The 15,996-nt window shown below is 52.7% G+C and overlaps 1 protein-coding gene across 2 annotated transcripts; it reads left to right on the top strand.

The window, feature by feature from the left end:
- The first annotated feature begins 3,592 nt into the window (after nucleotides 1–3,592).
- On the top strand, nucleotides 3,593–15,479 carry A4GNT (alpha-1,4-N-acetylglucosaminyltransferase). Of its 2 annotated transcripts, XM_064666647.1 has the most exons (4): nucleotides 3,593–3,753; nucleotides 11,924–12,133; nucleotides 12,787–13,236; nucleotides 14,311–15,479. In XM_064666647.1, the coding sequence occupies exons 2-4, from the start codon at nucleotides 12,017–12,019 to the stop codon at nucleotides 14,920–14,922; spliced, it is 1,179 nt and encodes a 392-aa protein (XP_064522717.1). In that variant the 5' UTR covers nucleotides 3,593–3,753; nucleotides 11,924–12,016; the 3' UTR covers nucleotides 14,923–15,479. The 2 variants fall into 2 exon arrangements, with proteins under 2 accessions (XP_064522717.1, XP_064522716.1); XM_064666646.1 differs by lacking the exon at nucleotides 3,593–3,753 and having other exon boundaries at nucleotides 11,147–12,133.
- Nucleotides 15,480–15,996: the final 517 nt, after the last annotated feature.

Genomic DNA, 15,996 nt, shown 5'->3' with positions numbered 1-15,996 from the left:
GACCCCCAAAACTCATGAGAAGTCTCTGCCCTCCCCTCTGCAAACCATGTGGTGCTTCTCCCTGGAGGGGATAGAGATTCCCCCAATCCCTCAGGATTCCCCCAGGTCCCCTCCAGGGTTTTCACTGCACATGTGGCTGCCTTCATTCCCCACCTCTTCTCCCAGGTTCCTGTCTGCCTTCCCTCCCCAACCCACCTTTATCATCGAACACTAATTATCTGTTTAATTTGGAGGGAATGCTAGGGAGGAAATTCCTGGAAAATCATGGAATAGCCTGGTCCTGCTTTTGCTGGCTGGCAGTCCCCCTTTCAACCCAAATGTACATATTTCTCTAACTTTCCAAGGGGCTCTAAACTTCCCTCACTGTGAAGATGAACTTTTTTGCCACCCTGGCATTTTTGTCCCTCCCTGTCCTCTCTAATCTGGAGATCACAGAATCCCAGGATGGGTTGGGTTGGAAGGGATATTTAAAGCTCATCCAGTGCCACCCCCTGCCATGGGCAGGGACACCTTCCACTAGCCCAGGTTGCTCCAAGCCCTGTCCAACCTGGCCTGGGACACTTCCAGGGATCCAGGGGCAGCCACAGCTTCTCTGGGAATTCTGTTCCCTCTCAGGGAAGAATTTCTTCCTTCTATCCAGTCTGAATCTGCCTTCTGTGAGTTTGAAGCAATTCCCCCTTGCCTTCTTGCAACAGGACCTATTAAAACTCTGTCCTCATCTTTGTTATAAACCTCCTTTAAATTCTGGAGCCGGAGTGTTGCTCATGGGAAGGTCTTTTCCCATCTCTGATGTCCTGGACACACAGGGCAGAGTTAATGAGGGCGAGTTCTCCATTAATTGAAGCCTCCAAAATGCAATTCTAATTTTTCTCAGTGTGACATGACTGGAATGAAGGTGACAGGGAAGTTGTGACAGACCAAGGCTCTGCAACTTGCACAACCATTCCAGGGAGAAAGCCTGGATTCTGGAGAGGGGTGTGCTGAGATTGTTCCAGCAGAGCACTTTGCCATCCCACCAGGGCCAGAAGTGTAAGTTTTGCCCATCATTTGGGGATGATCCTGTGCAGGGCCAGGAGTTGGACTCCAGGATCCTTGGTGGACCCTTCCAACTCAACATCTTTTGTGATTTGTAGTTAAAGTCCCCTCCAGCCCTCAAGGGGTCCTTGCCCTCATAGCCTGGGGAGCTGAAGATGCTCCCAGTGATCCTCTTTGCCATTGTGCATTCCTTAAAAAAAGAAAAAAATCCTGGAAAACGCCGCCTTCCCGGCAGTCTGCTAGTTTTGTTTTGGCAGATGCTCAACCAAATGTTGTGTTTTGGCACGGTGGGATCCCATCTTTTTGGATTCCATCCCGTTGGACCGGTGTCAAAACGTGCTGACAGCCAGGCTGGGCCTCTTGGAGAAATCTTGGGTTCTGCTTTCCTGTATCATGACAGCAGGGCAGCTCTTGGATCGGGTGGGAAGGGGGGTCAGGAGGGAGCCTGGAGAAGGCAGGGAGGGGACAGTGGGGAAGGAGGGTGAAGAGGGACTCTAATTCTGCCCTAAAGCCCTCTGGGATGGCAGGGGAGGCCAGGCTGTGCTCCCAGGAAGCTCTGCAGCCCCTTCTGCCTTGATCCCACTTCCCAGGCTGCCAGGGAGCTGGAGGACAGCCATCCATCCCAGCCCACCTGCTCCAGCCCAGAGCTCTCCAGATTTAGCTTGCAAGTGCATCATTTATGGCCAGTTGGTTCCTCTCCTGGCTCTTTGTAAAGCCTGGGTTTAGTTCAGTTGGTTCAGTGCTCCTGACAAGGTTTGATCCCAGCTTTAAAGTTGGACTCAATCCTTGTGGGTCCCTTCCAGCTGGGAATATTCTGTGAAAGGAGAGGAGAGGGAGGAAGGAGCAGCAGGGAAGGTGCCCGGGGGCAGGGAAAGCCCCACCCCCAAAGTACACGAGCCAGGGAGGCCCAGAGGGGCACGGGCACAAAGGGGTGGTGATAAGAGGCTTGGAGCAAACAGCCCTGTCATCCTCCATCCCGGCCTGCAGCAGCACGGCATTCCCCCGGGATTTATCTCCCTTCCCTTCCTCTGGATTCCCTCTAAAGCGAGCAGGGAATGTGTGTCTCCAAGAAAACAAGGCAAACCTCACCGTTTTCAAAGCACGTGCCCCAGACTCAATTTGCCTGAAAGAAAGAACCCTGGTAGTGTTATACACAACCTCATAATGACTTTATTTGTTATGATTGTTGCTGTTGTTCTGGTTAATACCTTTCTCACTTAAAAAAAAAAACCAAAAACACACAAACAACACAGCCCTGTGGCAGCCACTACAGAAATATCATTTGATTGTGTTTTTCTTGAGGTGGTTCCTGTGCTGGAGGCAGCAAGTGCTTACAATCACTCAGTACATAATAGAGATATTCATTCCAATAATAATAATAATAACAACAACATTTATTATTTTTGAAATATGAGCCTGATGAATTCATGAATATAGAAAGCTCTTGTTGCTGCCTGTCCACCAAATGGTAATAAAATCAAGCCTGAGTTCCTGATAGACTTTTTTCTTTTCTGGAGATTTCTAATGCATTTATTCCAGAGGGGCATCCATCACTGCTCAGCTCCTGGCTCCTGGTCCCACTGTGTGTTTGGAGCACAGGGATCAATGTGAGACAGGTTAACCTGTGCTAATAGTGCTTCATAAAATCCCAGGATAGCGTGGGTTGGAAGGGAACTTAAACATCTATTTCCCACCCCCTGCCACAGGCAGGGACACCTTCCACTAGCCCAGGTTGCTCCAATCCCCGTCCAACCTGGCCTTGGACACTTCCAGAGCTGGGGCAACCACAGCTTCTCTGGGAATTCCGTTCCAGTCCCTCACCAGCCTCACAGGGAACAATTTCTTCCTCATCTTTAGTGTTTACAATTATTTAGAATTGTTTGCTGTGTTTAAAAAAAGCCTTTGCTTAGAGGCAAACCAGCCCCAGGTCTGGAGTTTTCCCACTCTCCAGTGTTTCTCTCTTTTAGGGGCTCTGGGGGGTCCAGCAAGGCCGAGGTTGCAGAGGTGGGGAGGACATGGGTGGGTTTGCTCTGCACGTCGCTGGTGGTGGGATCTCTGCCTTGCATGGGCTGACACAACTTGGATTTGCCAGCTGAAATACAGCCTGCAGGGTGGAAACCTGTACTTTGGTGCTGGTCAGGGAAGCAGAGCTGTTCCTAATGGCAGGAGGAAAGAAGGTGTCTCTGCCAAATGAGGCTCCCGAGGTCTAATGGTGTTTGCTCTCTGATTTAGCAGCACAAAAAGCCTTGGTGCTGTGGAGGCAGATTAAAAACACCCCCAACTAACCCATTTCCCTCTAGTCTGTAGCTGGGAGACATAACTGGAAGGGTAAAAGTGACAAAATTTCTGTGCTGAGGTCACGACAGTTCAATTGGGAAGTGAGAAGTGTGTGTGCACAGGCAAACAAAAGGAAGGAACCCATTCCTCACTTCCCGTGATTGTTTCGGTCTCGGCCTTCCTGGAGATGAACTTGTAACCAGGAAGGAACCAGGGAAGCGACCAAGGAAGCCTTCCACGCTATTCCTGTACGTAAACTGAGGTATAAATAAAGCCAACCGGTGAAACCTCTCCCTCTCTTTTCTCCCGGCGAGGTTTGGGGACGGTGGGTCCCTGTCTCGGCCTCGCCGATCCGGAGCTGAGGCTGCAGCGACCGCCGCGTGTGCCCCGCGTGAGGGGACAGCGCCGGGCCCGGCCCTCCTGCTCTTCTCCAGGGAAGGGGTGAGATTTTGTCAGTTCTTTGTTTTGTCAGTTCTTTGTTTTGTCAGTTCTTTGTTTTGTCAGTTCTTTGTTTTGTCAGTTCTTTGTTTTGTCGGTTACCGGGTTTTTCTATTGTGCACACGTTGATCGACGTGGCCGAGGCTGAGATGTTGTTTCAGGGAGTCCTTGTATCGAACACAACTGGTCTGCTCTGGCCTCCAGTTGGGAGGTCTGGAGACACACCACCTATAACACTGCTGTTTCCTTTGAGAACACACACAGGTTCACTCTGGAGGAGAAAAGACAACGCAGAAAGAACCGTGCCTTGCAGAATTTACCACCTAAGGAGTCTTTCTGCTGTGCCTTTTGCAGCTGGACGTGCCTGTCTCGTATTGGCCTTTTTAGCCACCAACGCTCTTGTAACAAACGTGGGTAGAGCCCTTCCCAAATCTTCGTTCACAAAGCCCAGCCATGACTGACATGATGATTGTTTTGGTTTTGTCCATTTTTGTCCTTTTTTTTGTCCCTTTTTCCTTCCCCTCTTTCCCTTTTGGGAGCTATTTGGGGTTCCTGTGTTCATATGTACTTAATTGTGTATATGTGAAATATGTAAAATATGTATATTTTATAGAGCTTTTGCTATTCCGTTTTTTTTTTTTCCTGTCTCTCTCCTGGGAGCTTTATCTCTGTAGTCTGTGGGGTTTGGTGGGAAGCCAACTAGAAACAGCTACACTTCCAAGGGGCAGGCAGGTGTTCAACCATTCCCAGGAAAGCAGGGCTCCATCCTGGGCACGAGTGGCTTGGGAAGGCAAATGCCCTCACTCCAAATATTCCTCCTTTCCTCCTTCTTCCCCCAACTGGGCATGACAAACACAAAATTAACTCTGTGCCAGCCTCAACCAGCAAAAAGCTTTATCTTTAAGCACAAAGATGTTTCTTTCCAACTGCCTGGGACTTGGCCCAGCTCAGCTCCTTGTGTTCCTTCCTCTGATATTTTTCTCCCCTGTGCACTCCTGGCCATGCCTTTCCCTGGATGGATATCCCCCTTTCCCCTGGATGGATATCCCCCTTTCCCTGAATGGATATCCCCCTTTCCCTGAATGGATATCCCCCTTTCCCTGAATGGATATCCTCTTTTCCCCTGGATGGATATCCCCCTTTCCCCAAATGGATTTCCCCCTTTCCCCTGGATGGATATCCCCCTTTTCCCCAAATGGATATCCCCCTTTCTCCTGGATGGATATCCCCCTTTCCCCTGGATGGATACCCCCCTTTCCCCTGGATGGATATCCCCCTTTCCCCAAATGGATATCCCCCTTTCCCTGAATGGATATCCCCCTTTCCCCTGGATGGATATCCCCCTTTCCCCTGGATGGATATCCCCCTTTCCCCAAATGGATTTCCCCCTTTCCCCTGGATGGATATCCCCCTTTCCCTGAGTGGATATCCCCCTTTCCCCTGGATGGATATCCCCCTTTCCCCTGGATGGATATCCCCCTTTCCCTGAATGGATATCCCCCTTTCCCCTGAATGGATATCCCCCTTTCCCCAAATGGATATGCCCCTTTCCCTGGATGGATATCCCCCTTTCCCCTGAATGGATATCCCCCTTTCCCCTGGATGGATATCCCCCTTTCCCTGAATGGATATCCCCCTTTCCCCTGGATGGATATCCCCCTTTCCCCAAATGGATTTCCCCCTTTCCCCTGGATGGATATCCCCCTTTTCCCCAAATGGATATCCCCCTTTCTCCTGGATGGATATCCCCCTTTCCCTGAGTGGATATCCCCCTTTCCCCCAAATGGATATCCACCTTTCCCCTGGATGGATATCCCCCTTTCCCCTGAATGGATATCCCCCTTTCCCCTGGATGGATATCCCCCTTTCCCCTGGATGGATACCCCCCTTTCCCCTGGGAGATGCAGCTCTGAGTCCCCCTGTTCAGAGCAGGGAGAAGAGCTCCCCTCATTTTTGTCCATATGCATGTAAGTTATGAGTGGTTTATTGTTTTCCAAGCACCAGCTGTTGATTTCTGGCAAAATAACTACAAAAACGTTATTTTAGAGCTTCTCTGAGCTTTCTGCTGTATCAACACAATTCACAAAAAGTCTGAAGCTTTGAGTAAATACCCAAAATACAAATGCCAGTAGTTAGGAATGGCAAGGAGGATGGAAAAGCAGGAGAACCCAACCTGAGCAGACACTCCCTGTGGTGTTCCAGTCTGGAATGTTGCTGGGAGCACGTTGGATGTGCAGCAGCTGGAGGGGTGGAGGGCTGTGGGAGCTCAGTGTGCTGATGGGACTGGGGGTGGTTTTTGCCTCCCCTGCCTGTGTCCCCCGGCCCTTGGGATGCAGGAGGTGCAGGCACGGGCTCTGCTCCCAGATTCCCAAATTCCTTGGAAAACAGACTCCCCCAGGGGGCAATGCAGAGCAGCAGCAGCACTTTGGCTGCTCCCTGGATTTAGTTTCAGTGGGAGCGGGTGGGAAGCACTCACGGTCCCAGTCCCTGTGACCTGGCAGGACACAGAGCTCCCAGAGGTGTGGGAGCCTCTTGGTGTCCCCCAACTGACTTTTGGGAATCCAAACCCCCCAAGTGAGGCCATGGCAGTGGCTGCAGGGAAAAGTCTCCTCCTAAATCCAGGGCACAGGTCTCAATAGCCTGTGAGGGCAATGGGGGGAACTGGGACAGGAGGGGGGTGTTTTCACGTTATGGAAGATAAAAGCTGGGCTGGAACTTTTAATAAAACAAATAAAAATAATAAATATCTATAAGAATATAATAAAAATATTTTAATTTTATGTTAAATAATATAAAATAATATATCACAATATCAATCGATTGTATAAATAAAATATTATAATATTTTATTATTAAAATTATAGCAAATGAAAGTGCCTGGAGCTGGACACTGTCCTGGATGGATGGATGGGTGTGTTGATCCCTGTGGAGCCCCAGCCCTGGAGCTGGAGCTGGACACTGTCCCTTCCAGATGGATGGATGGATGGATGGGTGTGTTGATCCCTGTGGAGTCCCAGCCCTGGAGCTGGGCACTGTCCTGGATGAAGGGATATGCTGATCCCTGTGGAGCCCCAGCTCTGGAGCTGGGCACTGTCCTGGATGGATGGATGGATGGATGTGCTAATCCCTGTGGAGCCCCAGCCCTGGAGCTGGACACTGTCCTGGATGGATGGATGGATGTGTTGATCCCTGTGGAGCCCCAGCCCTGGAGCTGGACACTGTCCTGGATGGATGGATGGATGTGTTGATCCCTGTGGAGTCCCAGCCCTGGAGCTGGGCACTGTCCTGGATGGATGGATGGATGGATGTGCTGATCCCTGTGGAGCCCCAGCTCTGGAGCTGGACAGTGTCCCTCCTAGATGGATGGATGGATGTGCTGATCCCTGTGGAGCCCCAGCTCTGGAGCTGGACACTGTCCCTCCCAGATGGATGAATGTTGATCCCTGTGGTGCCCCAGCTCTGGGCACTGTCCTGTGGCTCCTCCCAGCCTGCTGTGAGCGATGGCCCCACAGTGTTTGCCCAAGGAGAGGGTTCCTCATGCCGGGCGTGCCGGGACACGTGGGCTCCTCACCTACGTCACTGCCCCAGGGATTTTCATGGAACCAGAGCCCTCCTGGCATCTTGGCCTGGGTTGTTATCTGCTGATTAAGCCCTGGCTATCTCCCCAGCTTCCCGTGGGCAGTGTTTGCTCTGCCTGCTGCAGGCCTTTGGCTGCTCTGGGATCCTTTGGCACAGGAAAGGCGGGCTCGGTGCCCCCGTGCTGGCCCGGAGCGAAGGGAACGCCCTGCAATGCTCACGGCTCAGTTTTAGGAGCTGGCTGGCTTTGTGCTGCCCTCACAGGCTGCACAGGGGATGAGCTGAGCACCTTTTGGTGGCTTCTAAGCGTTAATGGTGGACAGAAGTGGTTTTCTGAGTGGCAAACGAGTGGGTTTGCCACATTTGCAACATGTGGGGCTGCTGGCACTGATGGGCCTGGCCAAAAATCAGGAGGAGAAGGCAAAAAAAAGAGCAGGAGGGGAGCTGAAAGGAACCTGATTGCTGTGGGTGACTGGGAGCCAGGGGTTGCATCCCAGCTGGATGCTCTGGTGACTTCACACCACTGGTCCAGTGTGGATCAGAGATACAGGAGGGATGTGCTGGGGAGTTCATGGGATGCTCCAGCTCCACCTCTCCATTACAATTTCTGCTGTCCCAGCACAGGATGCCCACTGGAGTTCATTCCCCTTAGACCCCAGGGCCAGGAAAGCTGTGGGGAATCCATCCAATCTGAGGTGGGTCATCCCAATCCTGGAGGGCACCTGATGGTGCTCCTGTTCCCCCCAAGGCATCCCACTGGGGGCAGGCTGTGGGGACAAGCAGAGGCTCTGATGGATCACCAAACCTCCCCAGCTGCCTGATGTCTCCCAGGGGGCTGGGCAGGCACCTGAGTTCAGGATGTGTGGTGTTATTTGGGATGTGTTTGCATAGGAAGCCCCGTTGTTGCCTCTCTTGGAAGTATTCAGAGCATCAATCCCACTCCAGCCAAGTTGTCCTTTACCCCCTAGTTCCCTCCATAAGTGTGGATCTGGATACAGAGAAAAAGCTGACTATGCTGCAAACCACCCCCAAAAGGGGCCTTTTCCCAGTGCCACCCCTCTCTGGGAGCCTGGAGGGTGGTGGGACTCACCTCTGGCTGCCCAGGGACCTCGCTCTGCCCACTCCTGGCAGAGCACAGCCCCGCTCCCTGCTCAGCCTTATCTCAGCACAGCACAAATGCAAACAGCAGAGCTGCTGCAGGGCAAGCCATGAGGCTGCTGTGGGCCCTGGCAGGGCAGGGCTCAGTGGAGAGGCAGCTCAGCTCCTGGGCTCTCCAGTGCTTGTGGACACCTTCCAGCAGGGTCCAGCCCAAGGTCCTGTCCCCCCATCCTGCACACTCGGCCTGTTCTGCAGCCACGAGGTGAGTTGGGCTCTGTCTCCAAACCTGGGGGGTTGTAGGATGAGAAAGCAGCAAGAAGCCCCTTGGTTTGTATCAGAAGGACTGCACTAATTCATCTGCCATGAATACCATCTATTCTTGCACAGGTTTTCCATCTGCAAGCGCTTTCCAAATGTGCCTGGTGCTAAATCCAGGAGGAAGTTGGCTTTGGAGCACAGGCACGTGCACTGGCTTGGTTGTAGCTGTGGTTTCCTTGAGCAGGTTCTGTAAAGAGTGTGGGGTCCAGCAGTGCTGTTTGTGTGGCAATCAGGGACTGCCAGGGGGTTATTCCCAGAAACAGAGAGCCACCCAGCTGGATGGGTGCAGACCCTGTGGTTCTCAGAGGAAAGCTGCAGCACTGGGAATAGCCAAGAGGATGGAGGGCTCTCTTGAATCCCAAGGGATGCCCAGGAGCTGTGGGAATGAGGATTCAGTGGCAGTGGAGTTTGCCAGGGGACTCTGAGCCGTGCAGTATTTGCCTGGGGTGCATAAAGTGTAATTTGTAATGCAGGGGACTCGCTTGGGAGAGTCTAAAACTGAAATCAGCTCTGAACTCGAGGGCTGGGCAAACTGGTATTTAAAAAAACCTTCCTTTTGGCAAATGAGCACAAGTCTCAATCCTTGTTCAAGCTGATCCCGAGTCCCTGTGGGGCTGGTTGTGCCCCGTGGGCCATGCTGGGTGAGGGATCCCTTTGGCCACAGCAGGGACTCCAGTGTTGGTGGGGCTGGGATGTGCAGGGGGGTAGGGCTGCCAGCACCCCAGCAGGAGGATTTATTGAAAAATCCCCCTGTATTCCCAGCTCCTGTGTCCCAGGAGGAGTTATCACACAGCACTGGTGCACACTGTAGTAATCTCCCTCGGAGTCTCATCCTGTACCTGAACGTGGAAATTGCCTCCCCCCCCAAAAAAAATCTCTTTCCAAGATGGACCATGGAGCCAGCACAGCACCCACCACATCCTGGCAAGCATCCCACTCATCCCACTCATCCCATTCATCTCATTCATCCCGCTCATCCCACTCCTGCCCCTCCTCAGGATGATCTATTTAATGGCCAGGATTTATTCTGAACACTGGGCTCTGCAGTGCCTTTAATGGAGCAGGGAAGGGAACATTTGATAACAGCAGCCTCCGGGTCAAATGTGCTGAGAATTCAAAACTGGCCACGGAGGGGTTTTGGAAAACCATCCAAGCAAAACCATTTCCCGGAATGAGCCGCTGAAGATTCTCCTCCCAAGGCCCAGGGCAGGGATCTGCTGGAGTGGCTCCTTATTCTCCCCCCACAATTTGCAAATAAAATGCCTCCTGGGCTGGTTTAAGTTTGAAGGACTGTTGGCAGCGTGGCTTTGCTGGGATGCTCAAAAAAGACCTGAACCCTTGGATCTGTCAGCCAGCAAAGAGGGAATATGGATCCACTAATGGGAATGTCCTGATGGTCCCAGTTCCAAGGAGAGCAGAGCTGGGATTTTCTGTTTCAAGAGAGTGGCATTGAGATGAGAAAAGGAACAAAAGGAGGGAGCTCCAGTGCCTGGTCTGTGCTGGAGCAGCAGCAGGGATGGTTTACAAGGGCATGGAGTGACAGGACAAGGAATGCCTTTAAACTGAGAGGGGGCAGAGTTAGATGGGATATTAGGAAGAAATTCTTCCCTGTGACAGTGGTGAGGGACTGGAATGGAATTCCCTGAGAAGCTGTGGCTGCCCCATCTCTGGAAGTGTCCAAGGCCAGGTTGGACGGGGCTTGGAGCAACCTGGTCCAGTGGAAGGTGTCCCTGCCCATGGCAGGGGGTGGGATGAGATGAGCTTTAAGGTCCCTTCCAACCCAAGCCATCCTGGGATTCAGAGCTGGGTTTAGGGGAAAAAAAAACCAGAAGCCTGAAAATCTGGGCCCAGTGAGATGGGTGATGGAGCAGCCAGTGAGCAACTTCTTCCTGTTTTCTTTTCCAATGCCAGGAGTAAGTTGGCACCACCTGTCTGAGGCAGAGGCAGGAGGGGAAGGTGGAGGGAAATTTTGTCTTTTGAGCACTGTGGTTTATTTTAGTCTCCTGCTGCTGTGGAGCTGGGCTGGGCTGAGCAGGGTGACACAGCTGAGCATCCCCAGGGCTGTGTTATCCCAGCCTTGGGAACATGGCAGATCCAATCCGTGGTTATTTGCTCTCCATTCCCCGTCTTCTGCTCAAATACCATGTGTGCAGGGAGGCCCTGGGTGCTGCCTCTCCCAGCAGAGTGCTGGGACAATGAGAGACAGTGGGAATACAACAGGGAAAATTATCACAGAATTATATAGAAAGACCAAATGGTTTGGGCTGGAGGGGACATTAAAGCCCATCCCCTTCCACCCCCTGCCATGGGCAGGGACACCTTCCACTAGCCCAGGTTGCTCCAAGCCCTGTCCAACCTGGTCTTGGACACTTCCAGGGATCCAGGGGCAGCCACAGCTTCTCTGGGAATTCCATTCCAGTCCCTTACCACCCTGACAGGGAACAATTTCTTCCCAATATCCCATCTAACCCTGATCTTTTTTCTTACTACTAACAAAAAAGCAGCATTCCCTCCTCTGCAGCCTGCTTTGTGCAGCAGATTGTACCCAGGGCCACACTGGTGCCTGGTGGCTCCAGCTTTGTCACCCACTTCACCCCTGGCATCTTCTCCCATGCCGTGCTGGGAATCTGGGATGTGATGGGAAACTCAATGGAAAACAACCCAATCTGCTGTGCAGCACGGAAAGGAGCAATGAAGGGAACAGGCACAGCTTTAATATTTCATGTGATGAGATCCAGCCCTGAGAAATGGCTCAGGAGCTGCCACAGCTTGGTGCTTGCAGGGGAATTTCCACAGGGTTTGTTGTGCTCTGGACTTATCTGTATTCTGGTGGAGGACATGGAAATGCAGCTCATTAATTACCTGAACACACAGAGCTCTGTTTCCTCTCATTCCCTTTAATCAGTCAGGTTTTGGACACTTCCAGGGGCCTCTTGGACACTGGGTTGTAATTCCAGGTGTGTCCCCTCTGTGGGAGCCTGGCTGCTGATCCCAGGTGGCATTTCAGGAGGGAATGTCCTGTGTCACAGCCTGTCCAATGGTGCAGAGCACATTCCATGCAGGAACTCCTGGGGCTGTGCAGGCTCCTGTTCTGGTGGCACCAGGAGTGAGGAGCTTGGTCTGGCTGATGTGGGCACAAGATGGGACTCACCTAAAACCTGTCCCTTCTTTGTCCCTTTAGGTGGCTCCCAAGGCTTCCCTGGGCCTGAGGTTCAGGTGAAGCAGAGCTGGTTTCCCCCTGTGCATCAGTGTCTGCCTCCAGAAATCCCTTTGCATGCTCCAGACAGTTTGGGTGTCTTCACCAGGGAGCTGGACTTTAAGGGAGCCTGAACGTCAGCACGAGGGCAGAAAAAGGAGCTGGAGATGTAGATTCCTCAGAACTGTCCTCCAGGTAGGTCCTGATTCCTTGCTTGTATGGAACCACCCACCTTCTGTCCTTCCAGCTGCCTCTCCCTGGTCCCTCAGCAGACTGATCCCTGCAGGACCCTTCCCATCCTTCAGGGCTCAAGTGGGAGCAGAAGAGCCTGGGTGGGAAAAGGGCTTTGGTGCCTCCATGCTGATGTTTTAGCTTAGGCTGACACCCCCCAAACCCTAATCATAACCTTCTTCCTGTGAGTCTCACAGCCCCCTGGCCACCTAATTCCACAGATTCCCTGGGTATCTCCTGCTTCTGGACAAGCATGTGCTGGGATGATGCTGCAGTGCTTGGAAAAAATTCCCTACACCAACCTGCCCCAGGGATAGGCCTGGGGGTCCTTGCCCTGGCATGGATGAGGTGAACCTTCTCACCCTGCTCTCCCTGGGCCCTTCCTCCCTCTCTGCCAACCAACTGAAGATGTGCCACGAGGCACAGCTGCCTGTCCCTCCTCCAAGGCCTTTCCTTATTCCCCTTGCCTAGCTGGGAATGAGGAGGTGGGACCCCAAAACTTCAGCCCACAGAGGCAGCACCCTGAGAGAGCTGGTCCCTGGGCCTGTCACTGTCCAAAGCCATGCCTGCTGAATAAGAACTGGCATCTCCTTGTGCTGTTCCTTGTCTCTCCCCAGCATCCATGCCGGAGGCATGTCCCCAGATGCCCCGGGAAAGCAAGAATGTTGAGGAAAATCCAGATATGCCTCTGCTTCTGCTTTGTCTCGGGCATCTTGTACGAGATCTCTCTGCTGTCCAGCTGCGTCTTCAACTACCTGCCCATGTCCCAGCACTACCTGACACCTGAGCAGGTGCTGAACCTTGGGAAGAGCATCATTTTCCTGGAGACCACGGAGCGCCTGGAGCCGCCCCCGCTGGTGTCCTGCTCCGTGGAATCTGCTGCCAGGATCTACCAGGACAGGGCCGTCATCCTCTTCATGAAGGGGCTCACCAACGAGACGGCCTTGGACCTCAACACCAGCTATGCAGCCTTCTCACTGCTGTCTTCTATGAAGAATGTCTTCATTTTTCCTCTCCAGATGGAAACTGTCTTCCAGGAGACCCCTCTGCTCCAGTGGTACAACCAGGTGAGTGTTGTAACAACGGGAAAATAGGAGAACAACCATAAACAGGGGTGGGAAAAGGCCTGAAGTTGGGTTAGAGGGAACGAGGAACACAGGACTGGCTGTGTGAAATTACTGGGTTTATTTTTTTGGTTGGGAATAGGTTCACTTTGGTTGTGTTTTGCCATGGATTCATCAATCTGTTTACTGAACACATCACCGGCTGGGTTCAGCTTTCCCCCTTATCTGGAGAATGAGATTTTTTTTTTGGCAGAGGAAACACTGATAAAAATAGATTTCATACATGTTTCGAGAAAACAGCGCTTAATAGTCTTCCCCAACAGAAGCTGGTCGAACAAAACGTGCTGCCTGAGCTCTTGCTAATGCTGCCACACACCGACAGAACCTGCAGCAGATACCATGGGGGACAGATTTCAGGTTCTATAGCAGCAACGTGCAAAGCCAAGGTGGGATCTTGGGAGCTCCACCCTGGAAAAAGTTCTGGCAAAGGGCTTGAAAGCAGCTTTTCTCAAATCTGTTGGGCAGGGCAGGCGTATTTCCTCCAAACCCTTTCTTTTCCCGAGAAAAAATGACTCCAAACGCCAACAATGCCACTGAGGAACCTGGTTCAAAGAGCTGGGAGTGCTCTGGGAGTGTGTTAAGTGGGTTGTGTCCCCTGGAACAGCAGCAGTGACTCATGGCAGCGTTGGTTTAACTCTGTAGGTCCCATCCAACCACCTGGGAAAGGCTCCTGCTTCCCTTTGTGTTAACAGAGCTTTGCTCCTTATCTTATTCCAACGAAATCCAGGGGCTGGAGCAGCAAAGGTGGGCAGGGACGTTTGCAGGGGCGGTTTCACACCCGAAGGAGGGCTGAGATCCCTGCTCTGATCTCCTCAGAGATGAGATCCCTGCTCTGATCTCCTCAGAGATGAGATCCCTGCTCTGATCTCCTCGGAGATGAGATCCCTGCTCTGATCTCCTCAGAGATGAGATCCCTGCTCTGATATCCTCAGAGATGAGATCCCTGCTCTGATCTCCTCAGAGATGAGATCCCTGCTCTGATCTCCTCGTCGCCGTCTCCCCTTCCCAACCCCGCAGGTGGTCCCGGAGCAGGAGAAGAACTGGGTGCACGTCAGCTCTGATGCCAGCAGGCTGGCACTCATCTGGAAGTACGGAGGCATCTACATGGACACGGACGTGATCTCCATCAGGCCCATCCCCGAGCGCAGCTTCCTGGCGGCGCAGAAGTCGCGATTCTCCAGCAACGGCATCTTCGGCTTCCCCGCCCGCCACCAGTTCGTCTGGGACTGCATGGAGAACTTCGTCCTCAAGTACAACGGCAACATCTGGGGCAACCAGGGCCCCTTCTTGATGACCAGGATGCTCAAGACCCTCTGCAACCTCACGGATTTCGAGGGCACCGAGGACCACAGCTGCCAGAACATCTCCTTCCTCAACCCCCAGCGCTTCTACCCCATCCCGTACCCGGCCTGGGGCAGGTACTACCAGGTGTGGGATGAAAGCCCCAACTTCAACCACTCCTACGCCCTGCACCTGTGGAACTTCATGAACAACAACAGGAAGGCTGTGGTGGCCGGCAGCAACACCCTGGCTGAGCAGCTCTACAAGGCCTATTGCCCCAGCACCTATGAGGACCTGATCCAGAACGCCAAGCACGGGGACTCCACGGGCTCTGAGGAGGATGTGTGACAGGGGCTGAGGAGGAGAGGGGTGATCCTTCCAGCCCTCCCCGTGCTGGGCCCAAAACACAGTCACCACCGCTGTCCACACCTGGCTTTGCAGGGGAAAGAAAGAACTTTCCATAACCACCATCCCCATTCCCTTGGGATGCTGAGGGGGGTGGTGGGCATCCATGGGACGTTGCCTCCAGGGACACTAAGGACACCTTTGCCTCAGTTCTGCTTCCTGAGAGGTGCTCATGAACCAAACCTCCCTGAATCAAAGGGCCTTTGAGCCTCCTAGTGAGCTTCTCCAAGGGAAAAGTTCCTACAGAGATGCGTGGCCTCCTGGGAGGAATTTTATCTCCACGCTGTTGGCAGCTCCCACCTCAGAAAAGCTGGAAACACAGCAGGCTTTGGACTGGGCTGAGGCCTCTGAGGCAAATGAGGGTGGGTGACAGAAATTTCTGCTGAAGAGAAGCCCAACCCACCACCTTGTCACTGTGTTGTTGTCACATGAACTTTACCCCCTACGTTTTTGAGAGGGACATTTCTAGTGCAAGTGAAAATAAAAGGGTTAAGAAACCACCACTCCTCTGAGCTTGCTTCTCCCTGGAAAGTGAGTCACATTTTCCAAATGTCTGCGCTCCTGCACTTTTACTTTGGCTTTTGCCACAGAAGGACTGTGCTGCCCCATCCTCCCAGGTCACTTCTGGCTGTAGAGCCACACATGCCTGGAAAGGAGATGCTGAGGCACCAAGGAAGGATGGGGATGGTCCTCCAGGGTTTCCCAAATCCCTTTGAAACAAAAGGAGTTCAACTGACATGACATGAGGTGGCCACCCATGTCCAGCTGTGCAAAAATCCCCACTGAATCCCACCAGGGCACCTGGAGACCTTCTCTACCGCAGAGCAAAGCATCCCCTGGCAGTTCCTTTCCTTCCCAGGGTGGTGCCAATCCAGCCCATTCCTTAAAAAGAAGCCCAGCTTGCGAATCTCTCCCGAGTCTGTCTGAGCAGCTGTTTTTAGCTCGGGAGCAGAAAGGCGGGGGTGGATCAGTCGCCCTCATCCAATGTTTGCCATCTGCACAATGTTATCTCCTGTA

This window comes from Pseudopipra pipra, chromosome 10 (assembly GCF_036250125.1).
Source record: "Pseudopipra pipra isolate bDixPip1 chromosome 10, bDixPip1.hap1, whole genome shotgun sequence".
NCBI classification, from domain to species: domain Eukaryota; kingdom Metazoa; phylum Chordata; class Aves; order Passeriformes; family Pipridae; genus Pseudopipra; species Pseudopipra pipra.
This window is presented reverse-complemented; position numbering and strand designations above follow the sequence as displayed.